Raw genomic sequence first — 20554 nt, forward strand, 5'->3', positions numbered from 1 at the left:
ACAGACTTGGGCAAAGGAAAAAGGAGCAAAAAGTTCTTAATGGCGTTAAGGTCTGGGAGGAAAAAAACCTGGTTCTAGAGGTAAAAGCAAGAATGTGGAGTTTGGTCAAAATTTTTGGGATCTTAGACCTTGAGTCGAGTTTTACTTCCTAATCGATGATATCTTACAAATTAATACCTAATCCAACATAAGAGTAATTTCAGGGCCTTGTCACGGCCCACTCTCCAATAATTGGATTTTCTGACTCAAAAAAATTAAGGGTAAAGATTTTTGGAATTAACTAGTGAAAACCTTAAATATTAATTTGACCGGTTTTAAGCTATTTAGTAATTTGTTTGTTCGAAAATTATTTTATTTTATTTTCACTAATTTAGAGATTCTCCTAAAAATAATCTTAAATTTGTTTCCACATTTTATTTTATTTTTACTGTTAATGATTAATTTAAATAGATACAAATAGTACTGATTAATCCATTACTTATTAAAACTTCGGAATATTCCAAGATCCTTTGCGCATTGAAACGGGTAATTGGAGAAATCTTAGTAATAAAGCTAAAAATACTCAAATCATATATTTTATCAATAAAATGTACCCATACCTTTGTGATCTGAATAGGGAGTCACATGCAAACTTCAACATGTATAGTAACCTAAACAGACTGCAATAACAATACACAAAACCACAAAAGACAATTGAGTTTGTAATATAGATTGTAAACTCATTGGTGACTGATAATCAATAAGAAAACATAGTATACAACAACAGTCAGGGATCAGGAAGGCCTCACATTACAGGATCAAGGCATGGTGCATTCTATCTCTTTAGAATAATATGTTTTCACATCTTATTTCACTAATGTTGGAGGAACTTCCCAACCTGAGGATTAAGGGTTGCTTCTCATTCATTTGCAGCTGCATCTTACGACAGCGGCACATGTCCCTCTACACAAGGATACCGGATCTAGTTAACCACCTCCGTGAGCAACCGCGATTATGGAAAAACTAAATCCGTTTAATTATGTCGCATATCAAAAGATATTTTTTGAGCATAACTTTTTTCCCAGGAAGGATTAGAGTATAGAAACAAAGTAATGTTACAGCCAAAGAACAATTTAAGGCAAAGAAAATTGATTTAGAAAATGTTTATCTTCAGGAATTACAAAAAGAGAAAGAACCGCACATACCTTCACCTTCCGGTGGTGCATAGGGAGACTTGCGGTACCGCGTCTGCTGTTGTGTAGGCTAGACAACAAATATGGAACGGAGAAAATGTCATGACACAGGAAAAAGGGAAGAAACAAACACGTCAAGCGTCAACCCAATTTTCATTAATCAGACCAATAGATACCATAACAACTGCTCCCTCCGTCAACGATATCGTTTCCACTTTGTGGACGGCACATGTTTCAAGAAAGTGATGGATAGTAGTTGATAGCAATGGATAATGTTGTGAGTGGAGTTTGGGTCCCACTATTATTGTGAATGGAGTTTGTGAACCTACTGCTATAAACGGAAGTGAAAATTATATTATGGACGAACCAAAATGACAAAAGTGGAAACGATATCATGGACAGAGGGAATATTAATTTGCCCCAGTTTGCTACTCAAAAACTGTAAATATCAAAGAGATCAATTTTTTGAATCATAGGTGCAAGGACTGATGTAAATGGTAAAAACTGTAAATATCAAAGAGATCAATTTTTTGAATCATAGGTGCAAGGACTGATGTAAATGGTACAACGCTTTCATTCATTTTTATCTGCTAGCAACAGTCCAAGCAGAGAACACCTAAAGCTAGAATAAACCATGCAGTAGCTGAACCAAATGGACATCCCAGCCATAAGCAGGGAGGCACAGCATTACAGTGTCAGGTTCGCAATTGAAAGGGGAAATTTGGGTGATTGCAAAAAGAAATGAGATCTTTATCCTTCGCATTGTTATTCCAAAGAGCTTCTATCATATCGTGTACAATATCTTGAAGCAAGCTATTAATACATCAGATAAATTTTAATTTCAACACTGTTGTCCCTTCTATGGAAAAAAACCAAAAGTAGTATTGTGTGCTATAGATTTAGCAGCAGAAACTAACATGGTGGAGAAGCCATGATAACTTAAAAAATCTCATAAAATGCATAGACTGTGAATGTAACACAGCGCACACGTTAAGCACATATAGTCAGTCACCTGTAACTTTGGCCGCAGAGCCTCAAGTGGTCCTTTGGGCTTCGCTGCACCTTGCTGTGACCACAAAACATTGCAATCACCAAAGAGATTCACAAATCAAATCCCAGTATCACAATTTTACAAAAGCGTATATGGTGCAACCTTTCCCAATGCCCAATCAGCGGAGTCAAAATAGGCTCGTTCATGATCCTGTCATCAAATGGGGAAATGTTAGAAAGAAACCTCAGGATAAAGGACAAAAGCATGGAAGTAGAGCGTCAATACCTTAGAAATTAGCGGTGGTTTCTTAGGCATCATTCCTCCGTATTTTTTCTTGACAACCGCCTCCTGCAAAAAAGGAACACGCGATAAACCTATTACAATGTGGAGATGGAATGCATTTATATACTGTGCAAAAAGGACATGATCTGAAAACAACCTCCTGTTGTGCTGTTGGAGGGGACTTTTCAGCATCTTCCATGACGATTTCCCCTTGTTCTCTTTCTTCCTCGGCGCCTGACATATTCTTGCCACAACACTGCACAAAGAATACCAGCACCTAAGGCATCACCAATTTCATAATCTGTTCGAGCCTTAGTAAGACTACTTTTGTTAAATAATATAACTAACCACTCGAGTTTTTCACTTTTGTTTAAGTTCTGCAGGAAAAAACATAAGAAAGACAGACAACATGCTTCATATTGGTGACACAAATTTATCACATTATCTTAGATATTTATGCACAAAATCCACATCGCACTACTCGATGAATCCAGACATCTCAATTTGATGTAAGAATAGCTGGTGCAATTATATGCATTGAAAAGTAGGACTCCACATCCAAATTGTATGGCATCAATATTGCATAAAGCACTACTCATTCAACCCCTCAAGCTAGAGTCTTAAAATTATGCAATTCAATAACTCATTCTTAGTGTCACTTAATGCTGTGAAAATCGCTGGAGGCAAGGCAAGGTGTAAGATTTTTGTGTAAGCGCGCCTCGTCGGCGAGAGGCGGCCGCCTCGACACGCGGAGGCGCTGAGGCGATGCGAAATAAACGTGATTTCGGCATCAATTTCACAATTTCAGGAGTGATTTCAGCAATTTTACGCATAAACATGGATTTCAGTAATCACACCAACAAAATTCATTCGATATCTTCAGCATAAAAAAGAAGTGTAAGGTGAAATCATCTTCCATAAATACCTTTTCTTGAATCTGCTGCTGTGTCCCAAACTCTGGGATTGAAGATGCAGACGAGGGAGAAGGGGGAATTAGGGCTCAAGAAGGATAAAAGAGGGATCTTGAATTTCGGACCAATCCTATTGGATTTCGGGTTAATCGGTTACGGGTTAATCAGGTTGATGATTTTATCGGATTATAATTTTCACTTTAATCCTAAACGTTCGGGTTTCGGGCTAACCTATCGGGTTAAAGACGTAAAAATAAAATAATTATTTATATTTTATTATTTTTAATGATATAATGTATAATGTATAAAATATACATAGAAATCAAATATGTAAATTACATAGTAAGCATGAAATGCAAAAATATAAGATATTAAAGAAAAATAAAATTAAATATATACTATAACATATAAAATAAGTTGGTAACAATAAAATATTCAATTTTGTTCAAGAAAAAATAATAAAATATTTAATAATAGTTTGAACTTATAGAATCAAAGCATCTGAAAAATACAGAAAAGTGAAATAATGAGACTTTATAATATTTTGTCATTTTTTAATTTGTATATCTAAATATTTTATATTAAGTATTCAGGTTTCGAGCTAGCCCATCAGGTTAGTCGGGCCGATCTTTATCGAGTGACGAGCTATTTGATTACGGATTAATCGGGCCGATCCTATCGAGTGTCGGGCTAGTCGGATTGAAAATTTTTAACTTTAACTCTCTCGGATTGACGAGTTAATTGGGTCAACCCAACATTGAATTGACATCCTTAAGTGTCGGCGTTAATGAATCAAAGAGGGAAGTCAAAGACATGAAGAAGAGCCATTGGATAGGAATAATGGATCAGACCCGTCCATGAGTAGAAGAGTGTGAGAAGTGAGAACTCCTTTATGTCCATAAAGCGTGTTTGTTTTATATTTTAATGGGTTAATTATGGTAAAATTCATGAACTTTGCACTCATTTTTTATTTTCAATAAACTTTAAATTTTATCTGAATTTTTATGAATTTAATAGATGATTCATTTTATCACAATTTTCACAAATCTCCAAATGAGAAGTTGACATAACATTTTTAAGTTGCTAGAAATATGATATGAAATTGTCGGATAATTAATAAAACGATGTCATTTAGATATTATGCGAGTGTCGAGTGTTTGTTCGTGAGTCAGCGGACAACGGCGGTTTAGCTACTGTGGGCCGTTCAACCGAGCAAAATGAGGAAGAGAAGATGGGAAAGAGAGGTGATAGTCGAAGGCGGTGCACGGAAAGAGTTTCGTCCCAATAAATTAAAAAAAAAAAAGACAAACAAACAAACATTACGCAATAAATATTAATAATACTAATAAGTAAAAACAGTGAAAGACTATAAATTAAATTTCAAGTATAAATTTTGCATTGATTATGATATTAGCTTCTCCTTAATTCACAAAATTAAATCAATTTTAAAATGATTTCAAATTGGAAATTTTCTTTTTAACATATTATAAATAATTTAAAACTGAGAAAATGGATGAGCTTAGTAGTATTATTAAATCCAATTTTATTAGGACAGAAAAAGAAAAACCCTTGAAAATAAAGATGACGCTTGCAATGTTAAAACAGTGAAAAAAGCTCCGTGAGAGGAAAATGAGTACTTGTCTATTACAACGAAAACGACATGTGCTCAAAAAAAAAAAATCAAGAAAATGGATGAACTTACATCACATATATTACATGAAAACAAATTTACTTAATTCACTTTGAAGGCTACAAAACTGGTGCAGCTATCAAAATCACTCAAAAACAACTCATGCTCTTACCATGTGCTGCATTAAATCATGCATCAATTCAACCACAATTCTTCAAACAAATGGCTAAATTCTCCTTTAGTTTTCAACACAAAAACATCACCATCACATGTCACATACCATGAGCAAAACACTCGTTGAGTTGATGAAGAATTTTGTAAGGTGATATTGTGTGGTAGTATTATATACATAGCATAGTAAGAAGAGATTCATAGAGTTAGCGAGCATCAGCAGAAGTGAAGGAGTCTGCAAAGCCTGATGGCTTAGCAGGAATGCTACCTTTGCTATCCTGGCTCTGATCAGCAGCTTCTTCTTGCCACCTCTTTAGCATCTGCGACAGAGGCAGCGACATGTTTATGCCGCAGAACTCGTCGCTCTCCTTGCACGGTTCCCACTTCCCGGCCAACGACTGAGCCAGCACGTTCACAGCGTGCCCCATCTCAGGCCGATGGTTAGGGTCCCGTGCAGTGCAGTGCCCGGCCAGCTCTGCTATCGTGTAGATTGTGTCGTACATGTCCTCTTTCGCCTCCAGAGCAGGGTCTAGGGAGGCGATCAGCGACCTCTTGTCCGATTTCATCTGCCAAAACCACTCTGCCAAGTATCGATTCTCCTCACCCCGTTGCTCGTCAAGTGCCACTAGCCCCGTCAGGAGCTCCATCAGCACCACGCCAAAGCTGAACACGTCCACCTTCGTGGTAATCTTCCCCGTCACTGCAAGCAAACAAACCAACAATCACACACGTGTATAACGAGTTTAGTCATGTTCGTGTTTAACTACCTACCAGCGTATTCGGGTGCAAGGTATCCGAACGTTCCGGCAAGTTTAGTAGGAATGGAGCTCTCTCTGTCCGGAGCCAGCTTCACCAATCCGAAATCCGACACTTTTGCTCTGAAATCATCGTCAAGAAGAATGTTGGACGATTTGAGGTCACGGTGGATGAAGCTGTGCTGGGCCAAGCTGTGGAGATACTCGACTCCTCTAGCAACATCGAGAGCAATCACAAGCCTTGTCGTCCATGACAAAGGCGCCAAACCTAGCTTACTCCAACGGAAAAGATGTCTGCTGAGAGCGCCCTGAGGCAGATACTCGTATACGAGAAGCCTCTCGTCTCCCTCAGCAGAGTATCCTACGAGGGTTACAAGGTGACGGTGGCGAACATTTGAAAGCACTGCGATTTCTGATTGGAATTCATCCAACGCCTTGTTACTCACCGCTGCAACCACCATCCTCTTAACTGCTACTCTCGTGCCATCGTCCAGCATCCCCTTGTAAACCACCCCAAAGCCTCCACGTCCCAGCTCGTTCTCTTGTGCGAAATTGTTGGTTACTTTACGAAGCTCCTCAAGAGGTATCAGCAGTTTCCCGGCCTCACTCACCTTAGTAGAGTTGTCCAATCCGCCACTCTTAACCACCACGGCAGAGCACTTCACCACTGAAATCTTCGTCGTGTCACCACTATCTGGTGATTCTCTAGGATGAACCACAAAACCGGAAGCAGGGATTGCCGCCCTTCTTCTCCTTCTATGATAGCAGACGACCAATAGGCCTGCAAGAAGAAGCGAAACAACGGAGACTACAGCTGCAACCATCGCTACTCCTGATTTTATAGAGCTTGCATTTTTCTGCTCATTTACAGCAGCAGCCTTGCTAGACGACGGTGGAGCATCTTTAGATGGTTGCTGATCGTTACCGGATGAAGGACCATGAGATGGAGATCGCGGACCCTTGTCTGGAGAAGAAGGGGGAAGCTGCGGCAGAGCAGCTGGTGATGGAGATTGCTTGGGTGGTTTAGCAGGTGGTTTAGCAGGCTGCAGCGGTGGAAAGCCATCAATGATGACGCGCACACCATCACGAAATCTTGGCAACGGAGGCTCAAACTTGCTCCCACTTAAGTTCAACAACCTCAGTGATCCCAGCTGAGCTAGGCTTGCAGGAACTCGGCCGTGCAGATCATTTCCTTCCAAATGAACTTCAAGAAGTGAAGACAAGTTCCCGAGTGAAGGGCTAAGCGTGCCATTAAGCCGGAGTTTTTGCAAATTCACAACAGAAACCTTCCCCAAACTACAACTAATCCCCCACCAAGGCCCTGCACAGGGATCATTCCCCGACCACTCGGATGCAAGCCTTTCCGGATAATCCACATCACGAAGAAAATCTAAAAGGGCGTTCACCTCAGGAGCACACGGCTCGCCCTCATCAGATTGACAGAAGGAATTGAACGCATAAGACACATTTGCAGCTTTAAACTTTGGGATTGGACCCATCAACATATTATTGTTCAAATTCAAGAGATGAAGGTTCATATTAGCCAAGCCTGCAGGAATCAGCCCAACGAGGCGATTCCTGTTGAGGTTGAGCTCTCTCAAGGAGGTCAAACGCCCGATACCATCAGGGATCGGTCCAGAGAAGTGGTTACCGTGGAGCCAGGCCACGGTTAGGCCAAGCAGAGTCGCGATTACATCAATGGGACCGGTCATGCCATCTCCATCTTGATCATTCAACCACAAAACCTGCAGCATTGAGTCACTAAAAGTGGATGGTATAGCGCCACTCAGCCTATTATACGACAACCTCAACGAATCGAGGGAGGGGAACTTGCCAAAGAAATCAGGCAGAGGGCCAACTATATTGCAAGACGAGCAAGAGAAGTTCACCAACTGGGAACACTCTGCTAACTCACTAGGTATAATCCAACCAGAGCTCTTGTTAAAGGGATTATCATCTAAAGCCAACACACGAATGCTACTAAGCCCATTGAAGAAATCAAGAGGGATTGTTTCAAATTCATTAAAATCTAGGTATGCAAATTGCAGGTTGGATAATCCACTAAAACTTGGCAAATCACCGTTGAACCTATTCCTCTGAAGGCCTACATTCTCGAGTTTCTCCAATTGATTCAGATTTGGGGGTAAAGGCCCCTCTAATCCAAGATTTTGTACCTGAATCTGAGTGACTCTGCCATTGGAGCAGACCAGATGAGGCCATGCAGGGGGCCCACATGGATCATCGCCATTTTCGGGCCATTTCAAGAGCTCCGGATTACTCAGCCCATCCACGAAATCATTCAGAATCTTGAAATCATTCTCGTCGGTGAAGGTGTGAACCCTTACCAAAATGCAAGCAAGAAACCCAGCAAGAATGCGCATTTTGCAGTTTGTAGAGCTGAATTCCATGTTTCATCAAGACAAGATTTTGACACAATCCCACATCTTCAATTTGGTCAACAGCCTAGAACCAAGAAAAAGAAAACAACCCCAATGAGAGAAATTAAAGATAAGCGAGCTAAGAGTTGGAAGCTGAAATGGAGAAACCTTGTTGTTCTTGGCTGCATGCAAATTCTTTCCAAGTAGATTGCTCTGAATTTTTTTCCTCCAAGAAAAGAACCGACAGATACAGAGGATTTTCACTGTTTAATCTTTTGGGTTTTTCAATGCTATGAATTTGGATCAAACCCTAAACGACAAGCAAGTAGAAGGTCATAATGACTCTCTCTCTCTTTCTCTCTCGTTTTCCTCTGCTCCTTTTTTGTTTTCTTGTTGTAAGTAATTGGAAAGAATTGAATCACATTATTGAATTGCATGTTGCTATATTTTGTGATATAGCTATCTTTTTACCGACAGGCGTAGATCATTAAGTGCAAGCGAGATGATCAAAGCTACAACAAGTCTCTCTCTCTCAACTGTAATGCTGTCTACCAAATATTTTTAACTTTTTCACACCACAAAAATCTCTTTCTTTATTTCGGATATTTTGGAGTAATATTTTGTTTCAATATTAGCTGGATTTCAAGAAACCGAACAAAATTTCTTATTCTGCTTCTTTGGCCTCGCTACTACTATTCAAATTGTTTCCTGCACTGCTTCTTTCATTCACTATCGTGTTCAAAAAAATCATTAAAAATAAAAATAAAAATAAAGGCATCACATTATCAATTCGGTCCCCTCAAAATAAACCAGCCAAAATTCACATGCCGCCGTTAGTAGCTAAATACGTATTAATTAATCGGTAGGATTTAATTTTGATTTTAATTAAGAATTAGTATTTTTTTTAAATTATAATTTTACAAATCATAATTAACATTTAATTAGTGTACATGCACCGGGAATCTATATATCCTGGCCCCTGGGGCGTGCCTCAATAATTAAATAAATAAAATACGGTTAAATATATTTCCTTTGAAAACATATGTATTGTGTTTTTATAATAATCATTGATCATTGATTATAATCTAAAACCTAAACAATACTATAAATGTGTTTTATACCAAGATATAATAATAATTATTATATTAATAATATTATATTAATGTGATTAGTGATTGAAGCTCTCTTTTTAATTTTTTATTATCCCACGTGGCATCCCCATAATCCTCTATTATATTATTTATCTAAATTCTTCAATTATTCATTCTTAAGTACATATTATTATTATTCTAAAAAAGTACTTATTATTATTATTATTATTATTATTATTATTATTATTATTATTATTATTATTATCGATAAAATTCGCACTTTACCTTAATTAAGATCTTAATTAGATCTTCCAATCCAATATATTTCCATTTTTTTATTCCAAAATACTTCAAGAGTTTATTGCTATTGAGACAGCTGCACATTTGATTATTTCCCCATATATTGTTTAAGGAATATTTTGGTCAAGACATGAAAACATCCCTAAATAAGTAAATTACTTTCATAGATATGTAAAGCTTTAGGTAAAAAAATGTAAGTATAATAAATGCAGCAGTTAGTTAGGCAGAAATTGTGGGAATAGAAAATTGAGGCAACTTTTGTAATAATAATCCCAATTCACGGGGCATTCATGTCTTCTACCTTTCCCTTTTCCCACCATAATTATAATTATACTTTGCTTCTCTTCTGCTCCACTCACTTTTCTTATTTTCTTTTACCCATTTTTCATTAAAATTTATGAATTTTTGCAGTATAAATGTAATTTGGTAAAGTGGATATAGTATTACTTGTCTTATTAGAAAGGAAGAATGCCCTTTCATGTGATATTGAGTTGAGTTATTTTATAAACCTGATTAATTTATCCTATAAAATATATTTAATGATACATTATGAATTTATTACTAAAACATCATGACTTTGTCATGAAAAAAATTGTTGAATTCAAAAAGATTTAATTTTTTGACATCTATGAAATTCGCACCACAGACCATATATTTAGTCTCACTTACTCTTCATGTACAATGGAAACTAAAAGTAATAATGACTCAGCTTGTGTCGGCTTAGCGATAAATGATCAATGTCCAAAGCTTGAGTTCAAGTTCATTATGGTGGATTTTCTTGTGTAATTTATCAAAAAACTAAAATAAGTGTCTATATTGGTTTAGCGGTAAAGTGATTAATGTTCAAAGAGAAAGATCTTGGGTTCAAGTCTACCATGACATCATCTTTAATTAATAATTTATCAAAACAAAAATGACTCATGGACTTAGACTTGGCTGCTCGAATTTAGAAAATCCATTTAATTGTTTAAATTAGGACCTTGATAACTATATTGTTAAAGAAAATTAATTGATTTTGAAATTAATAACCTAAATGTATTTCTACCCTAGCTAGAAAGTAGCCTAGTTTAAACCTAACAACATTGTGATAAGAAAACTATATGAGATGGGCAATTCTATATAATTTTTATTTTAATCTTTTTTTTAGAATTGATGGTTTTAATTGTTTTTAGTTATTAATTTTTTTTTTGTTAAAATAGTGAAAATATTCCTGCCGACATTTTCGTGGAGGGAACCAAACGGGACATGAAAATGATTTTTCATCCATTTTTTTAACATGCTTAGTATTCCTTAATGACGAAAGCAACAGCGCAAATCAAGCCTCAATAACAGAGCTGCCTACTTTTCTTGTCTTTTTATTCTTTCCAATTGCAAAATTCTTAATATCGAAATTAATTTGTTGCTTGCACTTTTAAAGTGTGACAAGATATATATATATATATATATATTCAAAATTTTGTAAGAATTTTGATGGCGTGGAAATTTGGGGATGATTTCAATTGCAAAGGTTGGGTATACATTTTCCACATTTTAAAATGGTTCTAATTTGCAAATTTGACTAAAAATTGATGATTTAAAATGCAATTGATCCTTTTCTTGAATAAAATGATTCTTGATCTTGAAATTTATTACTGTACTATATACAATATGCATTTCTTTCTCTTGGTATGGAAAATTAAGAAGGGGTTGTTTATTTCGGAATTTAAAGATGTGGGATAGGATTGTTTGTTGAAGTTATACGATGAGTTGACAATTATACAGCAAAAATTGTCTTCTGCTGTCTTAAAAATTTAAAATAGTAAAAATATCACTTTAATTCGAAGACATTTAAGCACTGAACCTTCTCTACATAATAAAGAAATATCTAGAAATAAATTTCATCTTCGTAATTTCCAACAGACGTGATTTTATATGCACTCTTTTCAAATTCTTAAAACAAAAAATTAAGTTTGATGAACTCTCCAAAAATCAATCATCTCAGATCGTTAACAACCCTAATATACCCAACTCGTGGCGACTAATTTGTGGTGCATAATTTATAATTTGCAGCTCCATAATCAATTTTCAGTCGGCGCCGCAATCCTAATCATTCATGATTAATCATAGACCACACAAACAATGCTCAAATTGTATGCATGAAAGAAGCACAAAAGTAGAAATCCTAAAATTATTAGTCTTGCTACTTCCTAGCCTACTCCACTCACTTGGAAACTTTTGTATTCATGGCATGGACCCTTTGTTATAAGAAACAATATACTCAACATGACTATTTTGAAAGAAAAAAAATATAATATTTCGCCATTAATTAAAAAAATATAAAATTTGATCATTTTCTACATTTTAAGACTATTTTATCTTTAATTAGAGCGGATCAGATTCATGTCAGATTCGGAATTTGTGTGGGAGTTAGGCACACATGACACTATTAGTGTCATTAGTACCATATACTCAATGCTGCATGAATGGTACTTATGACCATATTAGTGTCATTAGTGCCATACGAATGATATTTATAGTCATATTAATTAGTGTCATATATATATATATATATGTTGATATTATTTAGATGAGTACAGTTATATGACCATTTTGAACACTTCCCTATAGAGTTTATATTCTCCATTTAGGATTTAGATTCTCCATTTAGCCCATGTTTAGTTGGGTGTCTTTGCAGGTTGGAAAGTGAATCAATTAATTGAATCCATTTCTTATTGTTTGGTTTGGATAATAAGGTAATCATTACCCTTACTTGGGGGTAATCCAATCACCTAATTTGTTACCCTTCAAAATAGAGGAGAATCAAAAGAAAGAGAATCACTTACTAATGATTCATTTCTATTGATAAATCAAACACTCAATAAAAGTAATGCTTATTGTTACAATTTCACCCCTTTATTTGATTTCATTCCCTTTCCATTCCTTTACTCGAACCAAACGACCACTTGCACGAATGATACTTATGGTCATATTAGTGTCATTAGTGACATATACTCTCTTATCATGTAGTGTTGCACGAATGGTACTTATAGTCATGTTAGTGTCATTAGTGTCATGTAATTAGATTTTTTTTTTCGGTTGACCCACCCGCGCGCAAACTCGAATTCGACCCAAATCCGATCCGCCCTCATTAAAGGCAAAACAGTTTTTACATGTAATAAATGGCCAAATTTTATATTTTTTCAATTAGTGGCCAAATATTGTATTTTCTTCTTCAAAATAGCTTATTTCAAAAACGCTCTCTTTTTTTATAATTCATTATATATAATTCTTATAAATTAATTTATCTCGTCGCAATCTCGCACTTCTTTTTTAATAATTTGTGCTGAAGATACCGAATTAGTATTTTGGATGACGGCGTTAACAACTAAGAGTAACTCTAACAATTCACTTTATTGTGAAAATGAACTTTGCTCTTGTAGAATAAATTTTAGAATAATCTCATTCATCTCCAGTAACAAACTTACATTTTACTGTATAATGAAATATTAAAATTTTGTACACTTTAATATTGAATTAGTTTTTTAATCTATGTTATGTATGTTTAAGTATAATAGTATATACTAGTTTTAATTGCAATTAAATATAATGTTTCAACATCATCATTATATCTGAGAATTAACTTTAAAACATCACAAATTGTGATTCACAATGCATGGGAGAAAAGATTGAAAAGACAAATTCTTAAATCCCAACTGCCATATGATTTACACTATCGATTAGCAGAATCTAATGTTCCCTTGAGCAAATTATTCGGCGTTTAAATAGAGATCTAATAAAATCTTATTAAGATTAAAATAAATCTAATTTTTAGGTGTTACGTCAACATCTGCAAACGTGAGACTACAAATAACAGTGACCAAATTACATGTCAATAATATTAAAATTCACCACAACAATATGAATAATTATAAAAATTTAACAAGTGTATGCGATCCACCCAATTAGTAAATCAAAATGAGAGCATACCTAACACAAAAAGTAAATGATAATGGTAGAAGAAGAAAAAAAAGACCTTTCATAAAGTAGATCTCACAAAACCACAAAACACATTGCAATAAGTAGAAATTGATACCCATTTGCTTTGCTACTTTAGTTAATGGTACATTTGAGGCTCTGATTTTGCCTATAATTTCGTTAATTGATCAAATACAACACCAAGATTAACGGATTAACACAAAACATGACTTTGAGCTTAACATAAGCAAACATGCTTGTTTGAACATACAAGTGAAGGGGAATTGCAAAGCATGATGAAGATGAAAGACATGTCGACTTACTTTAGAAACGGGACGACGCTTTCTCGGTGAAACTTGTTTATGGATTGAACGACAGCTACGGTGAAAGCCTCGTCTTCGGGATAGCAACCAAGGGGATCGGACAGCAGAGGAGCCGGGAAGCCGAGCACACCTTCAAGCGTGGCGTGCAGACAATAAGCCGAATAAGTAAGATGGTAACCGCCCTCTTGCACGATCAGGACGCGCCCTGCACTATGCTTCTCGGCCATTTCCCCGACTATCTGCCCGATTCTCCTATACCCTTCCATAGTCAAGCACTGCCTCCCATTTGCATCAAACTGCACTCACAAAAACCAAATGAGATGCAGAAATCAAGTTGCCTTTCGAGTAATGTACTACTCCCTCCGTCCCAAAGGAAATGTCCTCCTTCTTTTGGGCACGGTTATTAAGGATGCATAATCTGCCTAATCTAATAGAATATTAAGGAAATTTCAGTTTCTACTAGATTAGGCAGCATATAAGATTCAATGACATATTATGCATCATTTCAGTTTCTACTAGATTAGGCAGATTATGCATCCTTAATAACCGTGCCCAAAAGAAGGAGGACATTTCCTTTGGGACGGAGGGAGTATTATTCAACTCACAGCGCTAGAATCTTGGCCAACGACAAGAACCATCATCTCAGGATCGAATCTCTCGATAGCAGGCACGACTAATTCAGTCACCGCATGCGCATACCCTCGATTCCCAGATCCATTAGGCAGGGGTATATTCAGGTTATAACCATAGCCCTCCCCTTCACCTAGCTCACCCACGGTTCCATCTTGCGGGTGTGAAGGGCCCCACGACCCGTGATTCATATGAAGTGAGATAGTGAGGACCCTATTCGAGCGATAGAAGCCCTCAGCAGTCCCGTTTCCATAGTGCACATCTATATCAATGACGGCAACTTTGCTAACCCCGGAGCTCAGAGCTAATTCCACTGCAAGACCTGCATTGTTCAGAAAACAATATCCGTCTGCCCGGGTAGGCTGAGCATGATGACCTGGAGGCCGAACCAATGCATACGAAACCTTTCCATTCCCATCAAGTATGTGTTTCATCGCTGACAGAGTGGTTCCGGCAGCAAGGAGCGCAGAGTCCCATGATCCGGGGTTTAAGAACGTTCCACCACCGAAGTCCTTGCCCCCGCTTCTGTCTGCCTCGACTAGCTCATCTATATATTCTGACAAAACATATATAGGATATGATACACTGCTATCCTTTATCTATTCATCATATCACTCAACAACAACAAAATTCCAAGATATGCTTAAACACTATAAGCTAGTCATACAAAATTCCAAAGATATGCTTAAACACTATAAACTAGTCATACAAAATTCCAGCTGAGCAACAACAAAATTCCAAGATATGCTTAAACACAGTAAACTAGTCAGTAGTCATACAAATATATACATCTTGCTATAGATAACAGCTATCTCAACCTTGAGTTACCACAGAAATTACACTCCCCCTATATGCTACTATAAAACGATATACTTATATCTAAATAGGGAATTTCTTTCACTTCAAAGTATTGCCATGGAATCACTAACTCCTGACCTCTGCCAAGAGGAGAGTAAGTAAAACATGTTGATTAATACTATCATTCCAAATCGTGCATCAATTGGATGGATTCAGCATCTTATTTACATAATAGACCAGAGCGTAATCATAGAATTAATTCGAGCATATTCTTCACTACTAGGCATGATTAATACAAATTGCCAGATTAATTATAATAATTGATCCTAATCGTAGGATGCACTGACATACTCTAAAAGCAGGCAATACTAGTGTCCAAGGCTAGTACAATAAATAAAAATAATACAAAGGTTAATCAAAATTCAAACTGCTTCTTCTTCTCTGACAAATCGTATGCTTGAATTAGTGCAATCAAAGTAAGAAAGAAGGAAGAATTAACCTTGGGTGTGGAAAGAGAGCAATTCGGAGATGAGGGCGCGACGGCCTTGATGCCAAGAGAGAAATGGGGCGATGGGGCCCCGTTTGAGGATGGAAACCATGTTCTTGACCCGCCCCGCGTTCTCCGGGTGGGCTTCCAGCACATCCAGGAATCCCGGATCCAAACCCGAGTCGAATACGCCCCGACCCGCATCATGCCTCAGCATTCCTTCCTCCCAGAATACGTGGATCACTTCATCCGCCATTATTAAGTCTTGGATTTGTGTGTGGCTGCGGCTACACTTCTCGATCGCTGCGACACAATTTTCACGGCCCACTTATTTTTCTTCTCAAAGTCTTGGTATATAAAATGAATTTTCGTGGAATCTACTCACTCCTCAATCAAAATTATGACATTTTTGTTCTTTTAAGTGATCATTAAAAATATCTTACTCTTTTTTAAAACATCTCCTTCTATTTAATTAAAAAAATAAAAAATGTCCTTCTATTTTATCTTTATTAATATCTCTTATTTACAAAAAAATCATACCTAATCCACAGTTAATTCAACATCAACTAATCATTTCATATAATGATATAATGTTGAAACAATTTCTTCACCAAGTAGAATTCACTAAACATTGTATTAAAATCTATGCTATGCTGAACCAAATTGTCATGGAGTAATTTTCTTTTCTTCTTTTTTCAATAAGTACTAAATCTACTTCATGAGTCCCTATTCATTTACGAGTTAGTGTTTTTATGTTCCAAACTTTTAGGCTGATCCATGAAAAATGATAGATAACACAAATTTATGTCTTTAAATGTTTATTTCCTTTTCCAACGTTTGACACAAAAGAGATGCTCACCATTTTTCCTTTCTTATTTTCACTTCAAAGACGGATAATATTATTCCTCCAAAAAGTGTACTTCATAAAATATTATGAACTTAATTTCATTTCTCCAAAAAAAAAAAAACTTTCAGCATTTTCTACAAAAATGTCCTGTTGTATAAAATCCGATGATTGAAAGATGAATCAAGTTATGAATCATACACCACCAAGTTGATAATTCAAGACTTCTCCGACGAGATGCGTCATCTTCCATCATCAAATTTTATATAGCATGACTTGTTATAGAAAAAATTATTTTTTGTAGAATAAAACAAAAATTTGAAACATTTTAAAGAAAACTCTAAATCAGAAATATAAAACACTATTAACCCTTCATTTATTATATAGTATTACACTAAATCACGAACCAATCAACTCATGAAATTAAGTGCCTAGCCTAGCCTAGCCTAGCCTAACACACCACACCATCATATTTCCAAATAATTTGGATATAATCCACACCAAATTGATGGTGTAATCAAGATTAGTCAAATCGGTCCACATAATCTCAGAGATACAAATTTCTTCATCTTTCAACATTACCAATGGGGAGATTAACGAGCACAACATCTGCGTGAGTGTGATGGGGTTTAACTTCATTAGGATTACTGAATTTGGACAAGTTGGCGAGTTGATGAACAGAATCCACCACGTCGGCCGTGCAAGAAACGATTTGTACGAGCAGCGACGCCACGGTCGCCGCCGGACACACGTCGAGGAGACGGGCGTCGCCCCAAACGGGAGTCTGCAGCAGCAATTTGAGGTTATTGGCGCCGGCTTCCGCGTTGCTGACGTGAGCATCAGCGAGCGCGGAGCGAGTCATGGTCCTCATCCCCTGCGCCGCTTCCCTCAGAGCGTTGCCGCATTCCGAGCTCATCGCGGTGCATGCCTCCTTCATCCTCTCTCGGATTCCCGACGGCGCCTGCATGTCGGAGTCGAGACAGGCGTGGAGCGCGTCCAACTTGCAGGCGCATTCTCGCGTGAACGCGCCTATTTTAACGTAGTGGTCCCAAGGGTGCCAGTATCGGAATTTGCCGTGTCTAGGCTCCCATTTCGCGAAATTCACCTGTACGAAACACGCGCATTATATTCGTCGTATGACTGATATTTACTAGCTTGGAGGAAGCGAAATTTTTATCAATTAATTGAATACCGTTTTTTCAGTCATTACAAACAGCTTATGCAACACTATATACTAACTTATGAAGCATTTTTATTTCTCGCGAAAAATAGCATTTTGACTGTGACCTATGCTATGCATGCAAGTACGGCTGAATTTGTGTAATTTGACTAACCAATGATTCTTCGACGCTCTTTGAGTTAATAACGGCTCTGTATCCTTCCATTGATGCTCTTATTTCATGGCTTTTGTCATTACTATTGGCTGTCTCGAAATATTCGTCTCCAAAATCTAGCCAAAATTATATATATAGTCAAGTAAATTTTAGCCATGGGATTAAAAAATAGAAATAATAACATTTTTGATCGAAATACTCTTATAATGTATAAGGGCATAAATTACACTATAATACACTTTTTTCAATTTATACAATTTTAAAAAAAAAGTGTATAATAATATAAAATACACTGTTACACAAATTTTGTAATTTCGTAAAAATATAAATTACACTATTATATAGTAGTGTGTAAGAATGTAAAAGTGTAATAATGGTTGGGAGACTACGGGAAGGTGGAGGGCGATCGAGGTGGCAGTTGATTATCCTTTTGTTACATGAAATGGGCAAGCACTATATATATTAATTAACTCTTATTTATTACTCATAAAAACCGCACCCCTCTTATTTTGCTCCCAACTCCATATTTGACATAAAAAATAATTTACTCTGTCATGTTCTCCCATTATAAGTGATTCAAAACTTTTCAACAAAAAAAAAAAATGTAAATTGATTAAAAGTGAAAACGAACTATTTATAATGAAACGATTCAAAATGAAATACAGACCACTTTTAATAGGACAGAAGGAGTATAAACTTTCAATATATATATATATATATATATATATATATATATATATATATATATATATACCTGCCAAGAAGGTTCCGAGCGTGTCGATATTAGTAGCAACGAGAGTGTGAAGATCTTGGCCGGCCCAACAGGGGCATATGCAACAGCAAACCAGAACTGTAGCATAACCAACCAACACAGTAGATAGCCTTTTCTCCGCCATCTCTATCAACTTTTCTCCTCTAAAAGTCGACACCGCTATCAACCCGTACGTCACTATTACTATCAGGAAAAAATAGTCGTTTCTCGCCTTCAGCTTCGGAATAAACCGACCAAATGTCGCCACACCACCTGCATTAATTCATCCCAAATACATTCAACCGTGTGCGTTGGCTAAGCGGTAAGGGGTTCGAGTCTCATGTGTCGCGGTTTTTAAAATTTCTTTATTTAATATTGTTAATTTATCAAAAAAAAAAAAAGTAATGATTTTCAAATACATTTTTTCTTAATTTACTACCTACATATGAAGAAAATGATGAACGCAAGCATGATCGACTCCGCCGTGTTCCCGGCGAAGCTGGTGGCGCCGTGTGCGCCGACGCCTAATGCACCTCCGACCACTGTCGCTAACGTTCTGTTCACCCCTTTGCCAATCGTCGCTCCTGAAATAATAATAATAATTAAAAAATAATTTTAAAAAAAAGGAACGGGACGAGGGGGGAGGGGAAGGACCTATGGAGAACTCGAAGACGACGGCGACGGTGTTGACGGCCCACATGGCGTAAAGGCCACTGCCGGTGGAATAGCCGTCGCGAAAGAGATCGAAGTAGTAGATTAAAGAGACTGCCGCCATGGCTAATCCCACTTTGAGTGAGTGGAGAATTTTTCTAGGATCTTCAGCTCCGATTTTCTTGCTTTCAGTCGCCATATTCATCACCATTTTTGCCCGATGCTTCACATTCTCTAACGCCATTTTTGCCTCTAGCTTGAGCTGTGTTTCTTTAACATGGGAAATGTGGGATTTATATAAATATCAAATATAGTGTTTTGTGGAGCCTTTGGCACTAGTTAATTGCCACTTACATATCTTGTCAAGCTACTAAAATTGGGTAATGAATTTAGAAATTGAAAACTCGGAATTTTTTAATTGAACTTTTGTGGTGGGTAAAAAGTTAGTAGAATTTTGTATAGTTACTTTATGCATGCAATTAGTTACCAATTCATGAAGAGTTATTTAATTTGCTGTTGTGTATGTGTTGTCAATTTGATTTTTGTTGTCATGTATGTAGCCAAATTGATTTTGAATATCGACTTGTCTTTAATTTTAGGATTTAATTTGCTTGTCTGTATTTGTGTGTTAGTGCAGTTGCATGTACATGAATACAGAGCGTTTTAAATACCCTTACCAGCAAATTAAACGCTCTTACAAGATGGTTATTAATGACCGTCGTGTATGAGCCTCGAGAAACATCATATGTACATGTACATATACATACACATATACATATACTAGTATAATGTATACTTATGTTTTCGATAATAATTTGAAACCATAATGTATAAGAGAATACATTATGGTTGTATATATGTGTATATTTGACACTTTTAAACTGTCGTCATGAATAATTTTTATTCATGAAATTATTCATGACGATCGTATATATATTTAACATTTCTAAATTGTCAAATATAATAGAGATATATGACGAGTGAGAGAGCGAGGTACCAAAGCGTGAATTGAGTGAGAGAGAGGCAGAGAGTTGAGCGCAGAAAGGGCGTAGCATTAGCAATGGTGACAGTTTAGGGCATATCGAGGCAAAGGAGGCGTGA

At 36.6% G+C, this 20554-nt stretch overlaps 4 protein-coding genes across 6 annotated transcripts; all 4 read right to left on the minus strand.

Annotated features, from left to right (window-relative positions):
• Positions 1–685: 685 nt before the first annotated feature.
• LOC131000244 (uncharacterized) lies at positions 686–3473 on the minus strand. Of its 3 annotated transcripts, none has more exons than XM_057926044.1 (7): positions 3371–3473; positions 2603–2701; positions 2449–2511; positions 2326–2373; positions 2185–2238; positions 1185–1242; positions 686–942 (listed from the first exon to the last, which is right to left on the minus strand). In XM_057926044.1, exons 2-7 carry the CDS (start codon positions 2684–2686, stop codon positions 920–922), a joined length of 330 nt encoding a protein of 109 aa, XP_057782027.1. In that variant the 5' UTR covers positions 2687–2701; positions 3371–3473; the 3' UTR covers positions 686–919. The 3 variants fall into 3 exon arrangements, with proteins under 3 accessions (XP_057782027.1, XP_057782026.1, XP_057782025.1); XM_057926043.1 differs by having other exon boundaries at positions 2603–2722; positions 3371–3465; XM_057926042.1 differs by having other exon boundaries at positions 686–1242; positions 3371–3465.
• A 1726-nt stretch (positions 3474–5199) lies between these two features.
• Positions 5200–8970, minus strand: LOC131000245 (receptor protein kinase TMK1-like). Its single transcript, XM_057926045.1, has 3 exons — positions 8459–8970; positions 5929–8375; positions 5200–5857 (listed from the first exon to the last, which is right to left on the minus strand). The coding sequence occupies exons 2-3, from the start codon at positions 8318–8320 to the stop codon at positions 5364–5366; spliced, it is 2886 nt and encodes a 961-aa protein (XP_057782028.1). The 5' UTR covers positions 8321–8375; positions 8459–8970; the 3' UTR covers positions 5200–5363.
• A 4760-nt stretch (positions 8971–13730) lies between these two features.
• Positions 13731–16259, minus strand: LOC131000246 (histone deacetylase 8). Its single transcript, XM_057926047.1, has 3 exons — positions 15886–16259; positions 14564–15144; positions 13731–14254 (listed from the first exon to the last, which is right to left on the minus strand). The coding sequence occupies exons 1-3, from the start codon at positions 16127–16129 to the stop codon at positions 13955–13957; spliced, it is 1125 nt and encodes a 374-aa protein (XP_057782030.1). The 5' UTR covers positions 16130–16259; the 3' UTR covers positions 13731–13954.
• Positions 16260–17062: 803 nt separating this feature from the next.
• LOC131000248 (aluminum-activated malate transporter 2-like) lies at positions 17063–19809 on the minus strand. Its single transcript, XM_057926052.1, has 5 exons — positions 19457–19809; positions 19246–19386; positions 18806–19075; positions 18052–18167; positions 17063–17822 (listed from the first exon to the last, which is right to left on the minus strand). The coding sequence occupies exons 1-5, from the start codon at positions 19695–19697 to the stop codon at positions 17283–17285; spliced, it is 1308 nt and encodes a 435-aa protein (XP_057782035.1). The 5' UTR covers positions 19698–19809; the 3' UTR covers positions 17063–17282.
• Positions 19810–20554: the final 745 nt, after the last annotated feature.

The sequence above is a fragment of the Salvia miltiorrhiza genome, chromosome 8 (assembly GCF_028751815.1).
Source record: "Salvia miltiorrhiza cultivar Shanhuang (shh) chromosome 8, IMPLAD_Smil_shh, whole genome shotgun sequence".
NCBI lineage: Eukaryota > Viridiplantae > Streptophyta > Magnoliopsida > Lamiales > Lamiaceae > Salvia > Salvia miltiorrhiza.